Source organism: Poecile atricapillus, chromosome 6 (genome assembly GCF_030490865.1).
Source record: "Poecile atricapillus isolate bPoeAtr1 chromosome 6, bPoeAtr1.hap1, whole genome shotgun sequence".
Taxonomy (NCBI): Eukaryota; Metazoa; Chordata; class Aves; order Passeriformes; family Paridae; genus Poecile; species Poecile atricapillus.
The window spans coordinates 24,470,484-24,488,161 of record NC_081254.1 but is presented as its reverse complement, the minus strand read 5'-3'; the positions used below and the strand labels follow the sequence as shown (position 1 = coordinate 24,488,161).

The 17,678-nt window shown below is 59.9% G+C and overlaps 1 protein-coding gene across 4 annotated transcripts; it reads right to left on the bottom strand.

Moving 5' to 3' along the window:
• Positions 1-523: 523 nt before the first annotated feature.
• Positions 524-14,060, bottom strand: CRTAC1 (cartilage acidic protein 1). 4 transcript variants are annotated; one of them, XM_058841581.1, is made up of 16 exons: positions 13,924-14,060; positions 9,994-10,190; positions 8,630-8,826; positions 7,581-7,711; positions 6,812-6,968; positions 6,102-6,236; positions 5,660-5,805; positions 5,345-5,481; positions 4,616-4,698; positions 4,038-4,138; positions 3,782-3,950; positions 3,131-3,276; positions 2,963-3,005; positions 2,376-2,519; positions 1,066-1,191; positions 524-744 (listed from the first exon to the last, which is right to left on the bottom strand). In XM_058841581.1, exons 1-16 carry the CDS (start codon positions 13,966-13,968, stop codon positions 617-619), a joined length of 2,085 nt encoding a protein of 694 aa, XP_058697564.1. In that variant the 5' UTR covers positions 13,969-14,060; the 3' UTR covers positions 524-616. The 4 variants fall into 4 exon arrangements, 3 of the variants coding, with proteins under 3 accessions (XP_058697564.1, XP_058697565.1, XP_058697567.1); XM_058841582.1 differs by having other exon boundaries at positions 9,994-10,201; positions 13,924-14,038; XR_009277866.1 differs by having other exon boundaries at positions 723-744; positions 1,066-2,135.
• Between the last annotated feature and the right edge of the window lie 3,618 nt (positions 14,061-17,678).

The window sequence follows — 17,678 nt, the reverse complement described above, 5'->3', positions numbered from 1 at the left end:
CCTGTAAGAGGGGACCTCAAGGAGCACCTGGGCCTGGTGGCAAGGTGTGGAGGTTCATGGTCCAGAGTCAGATAGGGGGAAACAGGAGGGTCCCTGTGATATCCAGCACCCCAAGGAGAAGAATTCCTATCTGGGTGTAGAGCTGAACCGAGCTGACATTTCTCTCCTGGTGACCTGGAGGGAGGACTCTGCCCTGTGGGACTCCTTTTGGCTCCGTCATGATGTGTGTGTGGGGTGGCCCTGGCCTCAATGTTCCTGCTGGAGCCCCCCCCTGCATGGAGACCTTCCTCAATAAACCCCACGCTTCTTCCCCCACTACCTACCCTGCATCTTCTTGTGTTGGAGTGGTGAGCGAGGCTGTGGGGGCACAGAATCAGGCTGGGTATCTCTTTTCACACTGCACAGAGTCTCACGAGGGTGAGCATGGGGAAAGGGAGGGGATGGGGAGGAGGGGGCAGTCTAGGGGAGTAGGGACAGATCTGTGCAGCAGTCATGGGGCCCTGGGACAGGAACACACAAGGAATACAGTGCAGGAAAGGGTTTATTCAGTTGGTACTGGGCGCAGCTGGCACAGTGCTGGGGGGTAGCAGGGAGCACCTAGCTGTGCCAGAGCAGGCTAATTGTGCTGGCAGCGTCCACCAGCACCCAGGGAGAAGCCGTGGTGACAGTGGCAGTGAAAGGAGCCATGGCTGTTGTGGCAGATATGGTCACAGGGGCCAGGCTGTGCCTGACACTCATCTATGTCTGAGAAAGAAGGAGAAAAGGTCAGAGCTATGCCAAGGATACAGAGTGCGTCTGGCATGGGCAGGGCAAGGGATGGAGGGGGCATGAGGGTGGCAGCACGAGGGCTGGGTGAATTGGGACACAAAGGCAGGTGCTCCTGCCGCTGCTTGGTGCCAAGGCTGCTGGGTGGCAGATGTCCTTACGCCACCAACTCCTGCACAGCCACAGTCTGTCCCTTCTGCCCCCCAGCACTAGGGCTGTGAGCACAACTGAGCACCCCGATCATCTCTCCTGCCAGGGCAGCCTGGCAGCAGCAGGTGGCCGGGCACTGCAGGTACTCACCCAGGCACCGGCTGGCAGCCAGATCAAGGGGACGGAAGCCTGGGTGGCAGAGGCAGGTGTGTGCCCCAGGGGTGTTGATGCAGAGCTGGCTGCAGTTGTGCAAGCCCTGAGCACACTCGTTGATGTCTGATGGGGGTAAAGAGAGCAGCGTGGGGTTATAGCATTCAGGGGGAAAAGCAGTACAGCCCTGTTGTTGGGGTGCAGGCAGTGCAGCTTGCTGTACCCCAGCCCCTTCAGAGCTGCACATTTTGCTGTAGTCTGAGTGCAGAGCTGGGCCAGGGGCACCATCACCCTGCAGCCAGATCCCAGCCCTGGGGAGGGAATCGCTGGGGATGTTCCCCCTCCTGGGCTCCCTCCCTGTGCAGCCCCAGGGTGGGGTGGGCAGAAGAACAAGCACAGCCCTGGCATGCAGAGCTCAGCAGACCAGGTTAATAGATGGGATATAGTTTATTAGGGGTTCTCTGGGAGAGGGGCTGGAAGACTGTTGGGACTAAGCAGGGTCAGACTCCAAACAGTAGGGTCAATATGTTAAAAAACAGACCAGGAGGATCCTGTCCCTGCAGGGCTGGGAAGACCCTCCTCTGCCAGGGCTGGGGAGGTGGTTCCCGTCACCGAGGAGGGGGCAGGCAAAGCACACACGTCGCAGGCCAAACCAGCAGGCACACTGTACGGTATCGAGGCGACGGAGCAAGTGACCACCAGGGAGGTGCCAGCATGGCAGGAATAGCACTGGGGCAGTGGGGTGTGCAGGGGAAGGGGCACTGCCAGGCTGCCCCAGGGCTGCTTTCCCAGAGATGGTGCACAGGACAGCCAGGTCTGTGCCGGTCCCACTGCAGATCAGCCCAGTATGTCCCAGCTGGCACTTCCAGGGTGGCTCGATGTGGACAGAAAAAGAGAGACAGGCAGAGGCCAGCCCATCCTTCCACCAAGGCTGCTCTGGCATGTTATGGGCAGGGGTTAAAGTGCATAGAGACAAAGGCAGAGTCCGAGGACTAGAGGGAGGAGGGCACTGTGAGGGAGCCCAGGCCAGCTCCCAGCAGAGGGATATCCCCCAAAAAAGGCCACTTGAGCTGCACAGAGAAGGAGAGAAGAAACAAGAGAGAAAAAGAGAAAGAGAAGGGCCATCAGTGGCAGCTCAGTGGGAGGCACAGACAAACACACATGGAACCAAGGTGGATGTGGCTGGGCTGCCATCTGACAGGTTGCAGGCTGTGGCCTGGCCTTTGTCGGGGGTGCAACAGCATGCCAAGATGGTGTTTTGGGGCTGATGCCAGCTGGCATGGGGTCAGGGTGTCCCAGCAATCACTTACCCACGCAAGCTGTGCCATCCTCGTTTGGCTCAAAGCCCCGGCTGCAGCGCTTGTTGCTGCGACAGCGGTACCCGCCATAGGTGTTGATGCAGAGGGGCTTGTCGCGGGGACAGATGAAGGGGAACTCAGTGCACTCATTTGTGTCTACAAGAGGGTCCTTAGTGTGAGACATGTGGGCAGAGAGCTTGGGGCTGCCCGCCCCTCCAGCTCCCCTGGTACGCAGGATGGTCACCCCGGTGGTAGCCATGCATAAGCCATACCTCTGCCCAGGAGGCTCACAGCATGGCCACAGCTGCCCTGCTGCATCTCTGCTGCCCCTCCATCACTCATGGCTACAGCACAAAGCCTGCCACGTGTCAGCCACGCCTCCTGCCCCAGCACAGTGCTCTCACTGCTCCCTGTGACACCACGGTGCTCCCCTGGAGCTGCACTGCTGTCCCATTGCCAGGCCATGTGCCAGGCAAGCAGCTGAACCTGGCACTGAGCCATGTGGCAGGCAGCCACCTCCCAGTCTCAGAGTGTCCCCCATGGGGCTATGCTACAGCATCCTGGGTACAGGCACACCTGTGCTTCCAGCAGCCACTCACCTACACAGCGTCCATTCTCGTGCTGGGAGAATCCCTGCCCGCACTGCATTTGGGAAGAAGCAGAGACTGCTGGGATGGGGAAGAATCAGCCCTGGGCAGCCACTGAGCCAGCAGAGCCCAGCCCCTTGTTTCTGTCCCCAAAGTCTCACACCCACACCTGGCCCTCACCTCCAGCGGGGCAGGCATGAGTGGCTCCTCCACATCCAGAGGGTAGGGGATCTCCAGGACAGAGTTGGTCTCACTGCTCGCCACAGCTCGTGACACCACACGGCCATCTGGCCAGGTCACCTCCAGGCTGCTGGCTTCATCACGCCCTGCAGGCGGGCAGCCCATCAAAGGGAGGGTCTCCAGGGTGGGCAGGGGCTGAAAGGAGGCCATCGGGGTGGTAGGGATGGGAGGGAAAAAGTCTTCCCTTGCTCCCTGAGCCCAGCTCCAGGTGCTCATGGACACCCCGTGCACACAGATGTACTCTGAGGGGCGTACGTGGGGAGAATAGGATGACCTTGAGGTAGGCAGGGACACCCCTGCAGGCTTGGCTGCTGGACATGCCACACCAGGGGACAGTTAAAGAGAAGAGAAAGCCCTACCCCCTGGGCAAAGCAGCAGGCAGGGGATGGGGAAGGGGGCAGCTGCCCCTTGCAGCACAGCTGCAGTGGCTGGGCACCCTGTCCACAGCCTCGCACGGAGCCCACCATACCTAGGTGACAGGCATGGACCATTACTGTGCTGCAGGACACCGGGGCAGCAGACATGGCCTCTGCCCTGGGAAGTGCCAGGGAAGGCTGGGGGTGGAGGCAGCCCCTCGACCCCCTAGCTCACCCAGTCCGAAGTGCGCCACAGGCTCCATCTCGCAGAGATAGCCGGAGCCCCCGTCAATGATGCGCAGGTGGGCCCCGCTGCGCCGGGTGAACAGCACCACTTTGGCCCCCCGCGCAAAGGCCCCGAAGCGGGTACGGGGGATGACACGCAGCCAGTTGTTGCTGGTGCCCTGCAAAGGAGGAGGAGGGAGCAGAGAGACTGAGCTGGGAGGGACAGGAGGGATGGGTACAACATGAGGAGTCCCTGCTTGACTCACCTGAGTGCCCTTGAAGATGGAGATTGGCTGTGCCATGGACTCACCATGGGATAGGATGAGGTCCAGCATCCCATCGCCATCAAAATCTGTCACTGCACCTCCTACAAGGACAGAATCATGTTGTGCCTGAGGCCTGGCCCCATGTCTCCCAGCACTAGACCTTGCTGCTGCTATGGCCTTCCACTGGCTACGGCAGTGCTCCTGGCCACACAGGGACAAAAGGGAAGATGGGGTGACTCGAGTGCAGGAGTGTGGTTGGCATCCTGTATTCAGGTGTGTCAGCACCCTGGGCAGTGGAAGGAACAGGCAGTGCCTGGAGGGCTCTGAGTCACAGGGAGCTGCCTGACCTCCTCCCAAATGCAGAGGGGTTGGCTTTGAGCAGTAGACACCCAGGAAGGGGCCCTTCAAGAGTGCCTCTGGGGTACTGGAAATGGCACTGTTGGCTAGACATGGGTGGAGGGAGAAAACATGGGGCCATTCCTGGTGGTGGGGAGTAGGTAGATAACACAGTCAGGCACGTGGCATCCTCCGGCACAGAAGGTGCCAAGCAGTGCTGTGCCAGGACAGGGTGGACGCACCTGTGCCCCGTCCCTCTGGCTCCAATGCATCCCCTGGATTCAGCTCTTCCACAATGGGGTCTGAGTGTTCTCTGCGGATGAGCCTGCCAAGGACACATACAGAGCATTAATGCCAGCTCCTGCAGTCCTCAGAACCTTCCTGCATACGTCTGTCCCCTCCTGCAGAGTCATGGTAGGGGTGACAGCTCTGGTGCTATAGGGTGTGGATGGGGGATGTGACTGTCCCCTTGCATGTTGGCATGTCTTCACTCCATGTAGGGGCAAAAGGAATTTCATGAGAGCTTCTGGGTCTGAACTGCAGAGTAGCAATACCATCTGTTGCATCCCTCTGGAACCTGGAGATGTCTCCAAAGGGCTCCTTGCAAAACCCTAGCCCTCTACCCACCTACGGGTGCAAGCATTGAGTAGACAACCAGTACCCACTGCCCTACACACCAGGCAAGGAGGTGCTACACAGAAGTAATGAAGAATTGACCCCCACAATTAACAGGAGCCAAGAACAAGCTTCCACAAAGCTACTAATCAGCAGTGCTGGGGACCCCAGGGGCTGCTGCAGGCACGATCACAGTGACTGGTAATGATGCCAGGAAGGGCTCAGTCACGATGCCTCTTATGAGCTGAGCCCAAGCCGTGGCACTGCTGGAGAGGAGCCCTGTGAGCCTGGCTGTGCTGTGAGGCCGCTGGAGTCGCAGAGCAGGGTGCAGGCTCTGGCCCCCATGGGGCTCCTACCGGAAGAGGCGGTTGGCGGAGGAGCCGCGGTAAGCGATGTTGTTGAAGAAAACCTCCAGCTCCTGGTCATTGTCGAAGTCGGCTGCGATGACGGTGCGAACGGGGGACGGCATGGAGAACTTGGGGGTGGCGATGTCCTGCATGGGCACAGCCTGACAATAGGCACAGGAAGCAGGACACTGGGTGCTGCTTTGGTGCCTCGGGTCCTCTCCTCGCTGCCAAGTGGGGCTCAAAGACAATTCAGAGCGAAGCCAGCGCCCCTGGCCGAGGTGGCTCAGTGGCAGAGGCAGCAGCGTGGGGACTCCCAGCCCTCACCCGGAATCGGACACGCCCAGGAGCTCCACTTTGCAGGTAGAGGCGGTGAGGCCCGTTCCAGTTGCCATAGACGATGTCCACCCGGCCGTCGCGGTTGAAGTCAGCCAGCGCCACACCGCGTCCGTGCTGGTAGGGGTCATCCAGCCCTGGGGAACCGCAAGGGGACAGGGGGAGACGGGAACCCCCTCCTGCCTCCTTGTCCCCAGCACACATCCGAGGATGTGCTCCATCGTCCCCAGACAGCTCCTCCAAGCGCAGCTCCACGTGCGCTGATGGATGCCCCGATGCTTCTCAGCCACTGCACAGTGGTCAATGGGGGCTCTGGGTCCCTAGGGCTGTCCCCTGCCCCCCACACTCATCCAGTGCGGGCAGGGACAGGCAGAGCCACCCCTGCCCCGAGGTCCCCAGCATCTGTGTGGTCCCCCCAGCTTCCCTTACTCACCCACAGCAGCTGCCACATCCCTGTACGTCCCGTCCCCCCGGTTGTGGAAGAGGAAGTTTGGGCTGTTCTCATTACCGCAGAATATGTCAGAGGCACTGTCACTCAGGATGGGGCCCACGGCCACCCCACGGCCTCCTGGGGACAGTAGCCCCGGGTGAGGGACAGCTGCCCCACCGGAGTTAGTGCTCCCCATGTTCCCTCAGTGTTGCCCACACGGTGCTCTCCAGTACCCCCCCTCATTCCCTGTGTCCCATTCTTACCACCCCCAACCCCTCTCATCAGGAGCTAATTGGGCCTGGCAGCCGCTTGTGTCACTCCCAACCCTAATCACTGCCATCGCCATGGTGACAACACTCCTAATTAGTGACAATTTACCGCTGGGGCACGCAGCAGTCCCCACGGTGGTGGGCCAGCATGCGGCGCAGGCGGGCTTGTTCCCCCCGAACGCCCACGTTCCCAAACCCCGCTGCCTGCCCTATAGGTGCTGCGAGCTCTGGGGGGATTAGCCCCAGTGATGGTGGACACAGGGGTCCTGCCAGGCGTGCGTCCCATGCTCCTGGTCCCTTCCAAGGGCCGTGGGGCTGCCACTAGATGGGGCAGTGAGGCAGCCCAAAGCGTGGCACGGACCTCCGGCTGCACTGCCCCGCCACATCGGGCTCGCCATGCCCTGCCGCGAGTCCCCTCCGCAGGGCCACAGAAGCCGGGTGTACCTGTGTACTTGCTGACGCCAGCCTGGGCGGCCACATCCACCAGCACCACGACACCGCGGGCAGGGTCACTGGCAGCCACATCCATCTCAATCAGGGCATGGGGGCCCACGTTGCCGCTGGCATAGTTGGCGATGTAGATGGAGTACCTGCCGGAGCCCTGCAGCCGGCAGCACCGCCTCAGCACCCACCCACCCACAACTCATCGCCACGGGGACCACAGAGGATGCCTGCTGTGAATGCTCTTATTGCTCCGTGGGAGCAGGCACTGCTTCTGTGTGCTGAGCAAGAGCTCTGCAAAACCCATGGCAAAAAGCATTCCAGGGTAGGGATGTGACCTGTTGCCTCCAGGCGCTCTCTGGTCACAGCGCTGGCACGTGGCACGTTATCCCCCCTCCCAGCATCCCCGGTGTGCCAAGTCCTCCCGATTTCCACCGCCTCCTTTGTCCCGTGCAGTAGCTGCACCCTGATTTAGCGATAATCATTTGGAAATAAACCGCTGGAGGAGGAGGACAAAGAAAGAGCAGGTGACAGGAACATAAATCACCTCGACAGGCACGTTTATCAGCTGGTGGCAACCGTGTGGACAGGCATCCACAGTCCCTACAGCTAGGCGGGTTGGCAGTCACCGGGCAGCTGGGGGGCACCCTTGGCCCAAGCAGGGGATGGGATGGGACAGTAAAGGGAGCTGGCCCTCAGGATTCCACTGAGGGGCACTGGGAGTGGGAAGTCGGGCAGAGATGCCCCTGTCTGCAGAACCCTGCCTGCTCACCGTCCGGTCCACGCAGGCAACAGAACGCCCAGCAAAGCGGCTGGCCACGTCCCGGTTCACCTCGTCACTCAGGATGTCCTCCCAGCGCCCATTGCGGAGCTTGAAGAGCTTGTCTGTGTAGGTGGCCATGCCTGGGGAAGGGGACACAGGGCAGTGGGCTTCAGCACCCTGCCTCCTCTTGAGGACAGGGAGCTTTGCAGCAAGGGAGGTTGTGGAAAATGTACTCTTTTTCCAGAGCATCCCAAATATCTGCTGTCCCTGCAGCCCTCTGGTGCCATAGGGCTGGGCTGCTGCAAGAGCCCCATGACCCTTAAGGGCCACTGGGAGACACACAGAAGAATCAACTCATTAAACTAAAATATGTCCCAATGGGGCACAGTCCTGTAGATCATCCCCAGGAAGGTACAAAAAAAAAAATATATTAAAAAAGAAATTGATCCAGTGGCAGGCACAGTCAGCGAGCTACACCGCTTGTGACAGCGCCAATGGCAGAGCCTGATTTAGGGACAGGTGTGCCAGCAGCCACTGCCAGCCCGGGTAATTAGGAGCACTGGGAAGACAGATCTGCTGCCTGGAGGTCAGGGACACATGGCAGAGCTGGGCTGGAGCACCAAGCCAGGGAGCTCTAGGGATTCCCAGTGCCACCTTGGAGAATGTAAGTCTTGTTCCCGTGACAGGCATGCCAGGAGCAGGGACAGCACTAGAAGGGCAGGATTAGACTTGACTTGGTGCAGCAGGCACAGGAAAGCCATGAGACCAAAGGGCACAACTGCTGCAGGGCACAGCAGGGTCCCTGGGGCAGGACAATCGAGGGGGTGGAAGGGAATCTTCTGTCCCACTTGGAGTGCCACGAAAAGGGCGATGGGCAGCTGGAAGTGCTGACTCGGCTGGCTGGGCTCAGTGTCCCACCTGTGCTGCCATCAATCAATGGAGCCACTCAACTGAGAAATTAACTCCAGCCCGCACACATCCCTCACACGCCGAAGGTCGCGGGCAGCCATGCCGGGGGCTCCCCCCGTGCCTGGGGCTCGGCTGCTGGCAAGGCTCACCAGAGAAGGCGTTGTTGGTGTTTAGGAAGTAGATCTCCTCGCGGCCATCGCCGTCGATGTCACAGGCTGTCACACCGATGGCGTTGCCCTGCCGGTCCCGCAGTGCATAGTACGGGGAGCCCCGCTCATCCTCTGCCACGTTCACCAGCCGACCCCGTGCCTTGTCATACTTGAGCACCAGGTTGGGGCCATTGTACCTGCGAGTGTAAGCAGGGGTAGTGGCTTCCCAAGGCTTGGTGATGGGATGAAAACCCCACTGTCTCATCCCTGGGGGGACATTGGGTGTGATACTGGATTTTCCCAATGATGGGCACTGCAGAGTCCATGGAGGCCAAAGACCCTGTCAGGCATCCCATGTCTGGCAACACCAGGGAAGCAGTGGGGGCCAGGCAGAGAGCAATACAGGATGGGGTGCAGGTCCCTGCTTGCAGAGCTTTCCCAGGGCAAGGAAATTGGCATACAAGGCAAATCCTCTCAGTGCGTCCCACTGGCTCCTCGCCCGCTCCTGCCCAACGTACCAGTAAACAAGTTATACAACGGGCACCACGACTGCTTACAAAACCCCAGCTGCCTTCTTGACTCAGCACAGCTGGGAGTGGTGGCCCAGACCCCTCCAGGGTTTCCAGTGCCGCCCATGTTTTCCTGCCTCGGTGATGTTCAGAGCAGCAGCAGGGCCAGACTGCTGGCCACCTTATGGCCCCCATCCAGCTAGATGGGATCTGTGAGGGTAAAGAACACTCTCCAGGTGGGCACACCTGTGTGTGCAAGACTCTTTAGGGAGTGAGGATGGTGGTGTGTACAGAGATACCATGCAGTAGCAGCTCACAGCAGTGCCAACACACACAGCTTTTCCTGACCAGGGTTGGACCTGCTGGCAGCAGCTGATCTGTGTCCAGCCCCACTTGGGCACTGGCAGCACAGCACACGGCTCCGTCCTTCCCAGGGCTCCTGCCAGCCCTTCCCAGCCGTCACTCCAATAAAGGACTATAAAAAACCTCCAGCCAATTAACTGAATCTCCAGAGAGAGCTGAGTCCTGTCAGCAGAGCTGAGACGGCTTGGGGACACGCTGGCTGTGCACTGCAGGGTGGACCCTGGCTGCTGGGCAGCCACCGCAACCCCACAGAGAAGAGACCGATGGGGGCACTCACATGGTCCCACACAGGCACTCAGCTGGCATCAACACCCTGTGTGGGTGCACACATACACACGCACACATCCACTGGTGGGTGCATGCAGACCCCAACCCACCCACCTTTGTGCACAATCCCCCCAGCCGGCCGCAAGACCACAGAGGAGGTAGGAATTCCTATCCCTGCAGGGCCACAAGTCCTGCTGTCACTAAGGCATTAGGTGCACCACTCACCCTGCCACCACAATCTCGAAGTCACCATCAGCATCCAGGTCGGTGACAGCCACGCCATAGTTGAGCTGTGTGGGATTGCTGTCGTAGTCGGGCGGGAGAAGGCGGTGGGTGACGGCTGCAAACATGGGCTCGCTGCGCTGGGAGCCCTCGCTGAGCCAGGCCAGGGACAGCAGGCACAACGCCAGCATCCTGGACACCTGGGAGAGACCTACAGCCCATCAGCTGCAGGAGGAGACTCTGCTCCATGATGCCCAAGCAGCCCCACTGTCCTTGCATGGGAGACACTCCCCTTTCAGCTCTTGCCACAGCACCCCAGCCTGCACCACACCACCTGTCCCTTGGCCCTTGGGCACTGTCACTCTGGCGTCCCCAGGCATAGACTGTCCTGGGTGCTGCTCACCCTTGGGACAAGATCATACTCCAGTGAGCTGGGGCTGAGCAGCAGCCCAACCTTGGGAGCCCATTGTAGTAGAGGGACTGGGGAGGCAGCAGGAGGACTGTGGGGTGCTGACAAAGCTGGGCTCAGGCCCAGCTTGTTCTGCCCTAAGGCACCACTGGCATCCAGGGTCCTGGTAAGTCAAAATGTCAATCCCTTCTCCCTTGGCAGGGTCAGAGGAAGAAGACATTCACTGGTCTGAGGTATTTGTCTTCTGTCCCACTGGTCTTCCACAGCTGGGGAACTTCACAGGGAGAACACAGGGATATTTTATCAAGTTACTCCCATGTGCCTCAGTTTCCCCATCCTGCTGGAACCGTTCCTCCCAGGGTCTCTGCAAGGTGTGCTCCTTCCAGCCTGGCCAGGGAAGACTTCTGCACAGGGATGCAGCCATGAGGAGATGCTGGGAGGAACAGGAGACTGGGAGGAGAGGCTCATTTAACCTGGACTGCGGAGAACAGCGTCTGCCAGCACTGCTGGCAAGGCTGCAGAGATTTTGGAGCTGGCTCTAACCTGGCTGTAGCACAGGTGATGAACAACATGGTACTCAGGAGGGCAACCCTTCATCCCAGGCCAGGCAGTCGCCTCCAGAGGGGAATAGCCCAGAAAGGAGCTGTGTGAACTATGGGCATGATCCCACATGCCTGCGCTCCAGCTGGGAGGAAAGCAGCCTGATCTGCTCTTGCAAACTGGAGGGGTGGTTGGGGAACCTGGCCTGCAAGAGGACAGTGCTTCACGTGACTGTGCCACCTCCCTGGGCAGGACTGCCCTCCCCAGGCAGGAACAGTCCCCCTGTACTGGAGCAAGTGACCCCACTGCCAGCTGATCCCCATGCTGGTGGACTCCAACAGCAAGCCAAGGAAGCTGTGGCAGCTGTGTGGTACCACATGTGCACAGCTTGGAGAGGGGAAGGTGCCCAAAATTTACACCCTGGCAGACCCACTGGGTTGTGGAGAACAGGCTGCTGCTGCCTCCCCTGGGGATGGGAATGGTCCCAAGGCTCTCTGGGGGGGGTGGGGGGGCAGGATTCCCCTACCTTAACTAAATAGCTTCCAGGCCCACATGGCTGGGCAGGAAGGGGCTGGTCTTCAGCTGCAGAGGAAATCTTAACCCTACTGCTCACAACCCCCAGAGCCCTGTATTCCATTGCACCAGTCTGCTCCCCTTTCCTCTCCAGCCCCATCTGTACCCTTGGGACAGCTTCAAGGGCAGATGAGTGTGTGTCCCCAGCTCTACCCTGTGCTGTTCCTATTCTCTTCCTCTGCCTGTTACCCTGCCATATTGTCTGGAGCATCTCTTGAGGCTGGAGCCTGGCTCCTTCTCTGGTGCAGGGGTCCCATTCAAGATACATGTTATGGGGACAGGGTTTATTGGGCTGTTCAGGGATGGAAAAGTCCCTTGGGGTGACTCTGCAGTGCCAGACAGTGAAGGAGGGGGAGCCTTAGCCACAGCCCCACTCCAGGCTTACTAAAATGAGCATGGGGGAGAGCTACTGATATTGTGGACATATGGGTGCAGGGCTGGCACATAAGCCCCTGGCCCTGCAGAGCAGTGCTGCCTCACACTCAGCCACAGCCAGATGATGGGTGGCTGTCCCCAGGCCATTGGCAGGGCTCCCCATCTTTCCCCACTCCAGCTCCCATTCCCTAGAGCCTGGACTGTTACCCAGGTGCCCCCCCCCCCCCATCCAGCTGCAGCTGAAATCCCTCCAAGCTGGATGGAGTTTTTCCAGTAGAAAACAATGTTCCTGATTGGAGACAAAAGGCTTTTCCCAATGAATCCGGTGCTTGGTGCCATGGGGAAGGGATGTCCAGCCCAGAGCCAGGCCATTTTGGGAAGGGGAAAGGAGGGAGACTCAGGCTCTGCATGTCAGATACAGAGGGGCCTCATCATTCCCAGCATGCTTTTGATAGAACCACAGTCCCAGCATGAAGCTTCACCTGAGGTTTGAGGCTATGGGGTTCTGCCTGTGTGCAGGGCAGACCTCAGTCTATCTTGTTCCAGCAGAGTCACGTCCTGGCTTGTGTTGTGGCACCTCTGGGTGGCAAGGTCACCCCAGGGTGCTTCCTCAGAATGGTTAATGACACGAAGCCAAAGTGTCAAGCAGGGACAGAGGCACTGGGAGGATGCCACAGGCACCCATGCAGGGTACAGCCAGGCAGCCCAGGGGGAGGGTGCTGGCCCCATGGCAGAGATGTAAGATTCATCTGAGCCCGTGCATTGCTATGACTGACAATGCCTGGGAAGGGTGCAATGGGACTGGAAAGGGAGTTGTGGCACAGGCAAGCGATTATGCCCCAGAATTCACATCACAAGCGGGGAGATGCTGTCCCCAGATCTCCTCATTGTACACACACGGACATCCCCAGCCCCTAGTCTACATCATGGGTAAGGTGGGTGTTAGGTCCTTGTGTGACCACCCCATCCCGCATGTCACCGTGACATTGTCTGCCCTCCACACCATGCGCCCCAGTGATGTCATGCTCCACCACTGCAGCAACATCCCGTTTTGGGCCACAGTCACCTCCAGCACCTCTACGACATTTCTTGACATCATGCAGCAAGGGCCTCACTGCACCCCAAATGCACCCCAAAGCAGTGACAACATGGTGACATCACAGCACCTCATGCCACCATGCTTCACGTGCCTCAGTAACATCATGTTCTCATTCCTAGCAGTCCCAGGCTGTCACAGCTGTACCTGCCAGGGCAGAGGACAGGCAGGAGATGTCCCGCAGACCCAGCAGACCCCTCTTCTACAGCAGCTGGGCTGCCCAGATTACCAGCAGTGCCCCTCCACAGCTCCTCAGTCCCAAGCAGCCCAGACCCTGCAGTGCCTCTGCTCCAGCCAAAGCCCATGAGCCTGGGTCCTGCTGCGACGTCTGCTTGCTGCTGCGAGCCTGGCCCTCCTATGCAGGACTCCTCAGCTGGACCTCGCAGGCTGGGGCTCAGCCAGCAGGAGCCAATGCAGTGTGGAGATGAGCAGTCACCTTAGCCTCTGAGCTCACCCCAAAGGGACACCAGGTTCTTGGGGGGCTCAGGCCCACCAGCACACAGCCAGCCCCTTCCCACACAGGCAGGTACACGGCTGGACCCCTCTGCCCACTGACCCCTGCTCCTCCATAGGCTTGGCCACGACCAAGCACAAGCGCCGCTACAAAGAGGGGCTGTCCCTCGCTGCTCACAGTCCTGCTGTCCCTGCCAGCGCTCCCTAGTCCCAGCACACACCCCCCATCGCCGTACAGCCTCTTGAGCACGGTCCTCCCCAGCCCAGCATCCTTCCATCCCCATCCCATCCTTCTTCCCGCTCCCTCCCGGCTCACTACCCCGCATCCCCTCCCCACCACGGGGACAGGCTACGTGCCCGCGGTCCCGCTCCGCCCTCCACCAACTTCTCCCCGGGCCGGTGACCGTGCCGGAGTTGAGAGCCGCCCCTCCCCGCTCCGGAGTCCCCGGGAAACTTCGCGGAGCGGCAAAACCACACCGCTACTCACGGGCCAGGGGGGCCGCCCCGCACCCCCACGGCGGCGGGAGCGCATCCCGCAGCTTCGCCTCGCCTCCCGCCTGCGGCCGCACCGCTCCCGGCTCCCGACGGGGCCGCTCCGGCCGCGCGGCGCCTTAAGAACGGGCGGCGGCGAGCGGGGCGGGGGGCGCGGCTGCCAATGGGGAGCGCGGGGTGGGGCCGCCCGCCGCCAGGTCCGGCCCCGCCGTGCTGCGGGGGGGCACCGGCGAGCATCGCCCCGGCCACCGGGCACCGGCTGGAGGAGAGGGGCGTCCCGGATCCCGGCGTGCAGGAACCACGGCTGAGGGAGCTGCGTGGGCACGGCGGGCAGTGTGTCCCGGCTCGCTGCGGTCACTCCGGGGGTGCTGGGTGAGGGGCAGTAGGGGCATGGCTGGGCACGGCTCCTCAACTCCTGCAAGGGCAGCTGGCGTGAGGAACCGAGCAGAGCCAGGAGCCTGCCCCGGCCTGGGGGCGGCGGGGGGCTGGCACAGGAGGAGGAAAGAGAAAGGAGCTGGGCACCCCCCCGGTGTAACAGTATTTCCTTGGAAGCTCAAGGGAGAACAGTTTTAAACTGAGGGGAGATCTAGGTTAGGTGTTAGAAGGAAATTATTCACAGTGACAACGGTGAGACATGGGAACAGGTTGCTCAGAGAAGTTTTGGGTGCCCCATCCCTTGAAGCATTCAAAGCTAGGCTGGATGGAGCCCTGGGTGACCTGATCTAGTAGGCAGCATCCCTGCCCATGGCAGGGAGATTGGAACTAGATGATCTTTACAGTCCCTTCCATTCCCAACTATTCTACTGTTCTATGAATCTAACATTCAGCCACACCCCAAGGGGTCAGCATCTCCCAGTGTCATCATCCTGCACGGCACCACCTCTCTCTGCAGGGACCCCAGGAGTGGCTGTCTGGCAGCCAGTCTGAACTCCAAGAAAGGCCCCGTCTCAGGTCATGCAAGGCACTGCCCAAAATCTTGTATCCAGTGGATGCGCGAGGCAGGATCGCATCTAGACAAGCCTGCCTTTCCCAACATGTTTTCCTGAGGGGCTGGGCACGGAGCCCTCTGTGTGTCTCTGGAAGCACGAAGTGGCTGTGGCAGGGACTGGGACAGCACTGACAGGGCACAAGGCTAGCAGGTCACCACGGTGTAGCACATTCACAGGTGCCCTAGCACAGAGTCTGGGGCTGTGGCCACTGTGAGAGACAGCAGGAGAGACATGCTGGAAGACAGCAGGAGCTACAGAAACTCATGCCACTGGGGCTGCTTCAAGTGGCTAATCACCTCCTCTGCTAAAGCCCTTATTTCTCATTGAACATGTCTGGCTACAGCTTCTGCCTGTTGCTCCTGGTTCTTCTCTCACTGTTAGATTCGAGAGCTCTCCAGTCAGTGATTGTTTCCCTCAAAGGTGCTTCCATACAGCCATCAAATACCCCTTTATCTCATTTTTGATGACTCCCTCTTGCAGGGTGCCTGGCTGAGCACCAGGCTTGCTGTGTGGCTGCCTGCTGCAGGGTCCTTACAGCCAGAATGTTGGTATCCAGGCACAGGGACGCTGCTATAGGGCACTGCCATGGGGCAGGAACAACACCTGCTCTCCGCATTCGCCATGGTGAGCCATAATGCCAAGTAAGCCCACCAGCCCGGGACGTCAGTGTGACCGCTGCACATGTGCAATGCTGTGCTCGTGTGGCGCCGTGCACCCCAGTGCTGCGGGTGTGCTCTGCCTGCCGGTGTCCACAGCCCCAGTGCCTGGCTGCACCCTTGCATCAACGCGTGTGCGCTCATGGTGAGCCCCCCTGCTGCCGAGTTGCTCGCTCATCCCAGGTTTGGTAACCACCCGGATAATTATTTGTACAAACTGCAAGCTGGCTCCCAGTGCCCTCTCTGTGACTGGCAGGTACAGAAAACACACATGCCGGCAGGAAGCCAGCTCAAGCATGCCAAGACTGTGAATGGCACTGGGCACGCTGGCTCCCTGGGGCTCTAAACCCAGCATGCCAGCACAGCGGGGCTTGGCTCTGGCCGTGAGCACATGCACACGCAGGCAGGGCTGCGGGTGTGCCAGCGCAGCGTGCACGTGCAGCCGTACAGCCGTGCGTGTGCATCGGTGTTTGCATGATGGGCACAGCTGGGCACACCGTGCCCCGCGCGCACGTGTGGCTCTGCAGGTGCAGTGTCTGCAGGGATGTGCTCACCCCACGGCACCTCGTGAGCACACGCATGCTGTATGCCAGCAGGACACACGTGCCAACACGGCCCTGCACGCTGCAGCCCCCTGCCACTGGCACCCAGCGGGGTAGTTTTCCACTCATAGGGCTGCAAAGTATCCCCGATACCTGCTTTTGGAGCTCCTTCCCATGGATGCTGCCACCTTGCCAGGCTAGGATATTTCTTTGGGTGAGAAGAGAGGCAGCAGGCACCTTGGTAGAACAGTCGTGGCCATAACAAATGGCCTTGCTCCAGTCCCTGGGCCCTGTGCTGGCCTAGACATCTCCATCCCACCCCTCTGGTTGCACCCACATTAGGGACATTACGGGGCAAACACCTTGGGGTGGGACACAGCTCTCTACAAGGGGCTGCAGAGGGAAGCACAGAGCATCAGTGAAATGAGCTGGGATGCATGAGAACATTTGCAGAGACATTTGTGGAGCAGTGAGGGAGGGCGCAGGCGTTGGGGCATAGGGAGCCTGGCAGTGTGCTGCACGGAGGGGGGTGGGATGTGCAGGGAATAGTGGCACGGTGATGGGGACAATGCACAGGAAATTAGAGCGAGCAGCAGCCAGACACGCTGCGGGGGGAAGGGAGATGCTGCGCTCCACTGAGGGCTGCACAGAGGTGGGAGAGGCTCTTCTGCTGAGCTGGGGCCAGCATGAGTACCAGCCACCTCTTGGCACATCTGGGACCTCCCCTTCCCATCCCCAGGACTAATATGTCCCAGTTTTCCCTGGCCCTTGCTCCTGGGGCCCCATCCATGCTGACCCAGCTCCCAGGGAATGGGGACCCTCTTAAAGCTAGCAGCCCTGATGCTTGGTGACCCTCTGCCTGGTGGTTCATTTGCCAACCCAGGCTCTCCCTGGGAGAAGGCAGCAGGAATGTGGGGAGCAGTCTGCCCCTTAATTCATTGCAATGGGCAGAGGGGTGCCAAGCAGAGTAAGCCTGTGTGGTGGCAGTGCCAGATGATCTCCGTGGCACTTTCAGGGACAGTACTGCGCTGGGAACAGGATGGGAATACACTTAGGATCAGGAATCCACCCAAGATCAGCTGGATTCATAGAACACTCATCCAGCAAATGTCCTCTCCAGCAAATTCCAGATGGTGCAATACAAGCAGGGTGCAGGTGAGCACAGGAATGCTGACTGAAGGCACTAACTTCCAGGATACTTCACTGGAGCTGTCATTCCCCTTTCTAGAGCATTTTCAGGGCCAGACACCTGCACACAGCCTGGCGGATGCACAGCACACACACACACTGCCAGCACACTTGCAAGCACCTACATGCACACACACACAACACTCTGTGTGCAGCCACCCCATCTGCTTGTGTGAGCAGTCAGTCTGCCACCCAAATGTGCATGCAGGCCATTCACACACACACACACCTGCACTCACACATGCATGCAGCAATGTGCATACATCCCATCATATCCCCCTGCTGCTTTTTGACACAAGGAGAGGGCACATGCTGCCACCACAACACGCTGCAGGATCCCTCAGCTGCCAAGCTGATCTTGGCACTTGCCTGGCA

What these genes read in the sequence shown, in the direction of transcription:
- CRTAC1 (XM_058841581.1), bottom strand. Translation starts at nt 13,968, where the DNA reads ATGCGCTCCCGCCGCCGTGGGGGTGCGGGGCGGCCCCCCTGGCCC. An exon ending in TGGCGTCAGCAAGTACACAG is followed by an intron (nt 6,237 to 6,811) that starts GTACACCCGGCT and finishes TACTGTCCCCAG; the next exon opens with GAGGCCGTGGGGTGGCCGTG. An exon ending in CCATCTTCAAGGGCACTCAG is followed by an intron (nt 3,951 to 4,037) that starts GTGAGTCAAGCA and finishes CCTCCTTTGCAG; the next exon opens with GGCACCAGCAACAACTGGCT.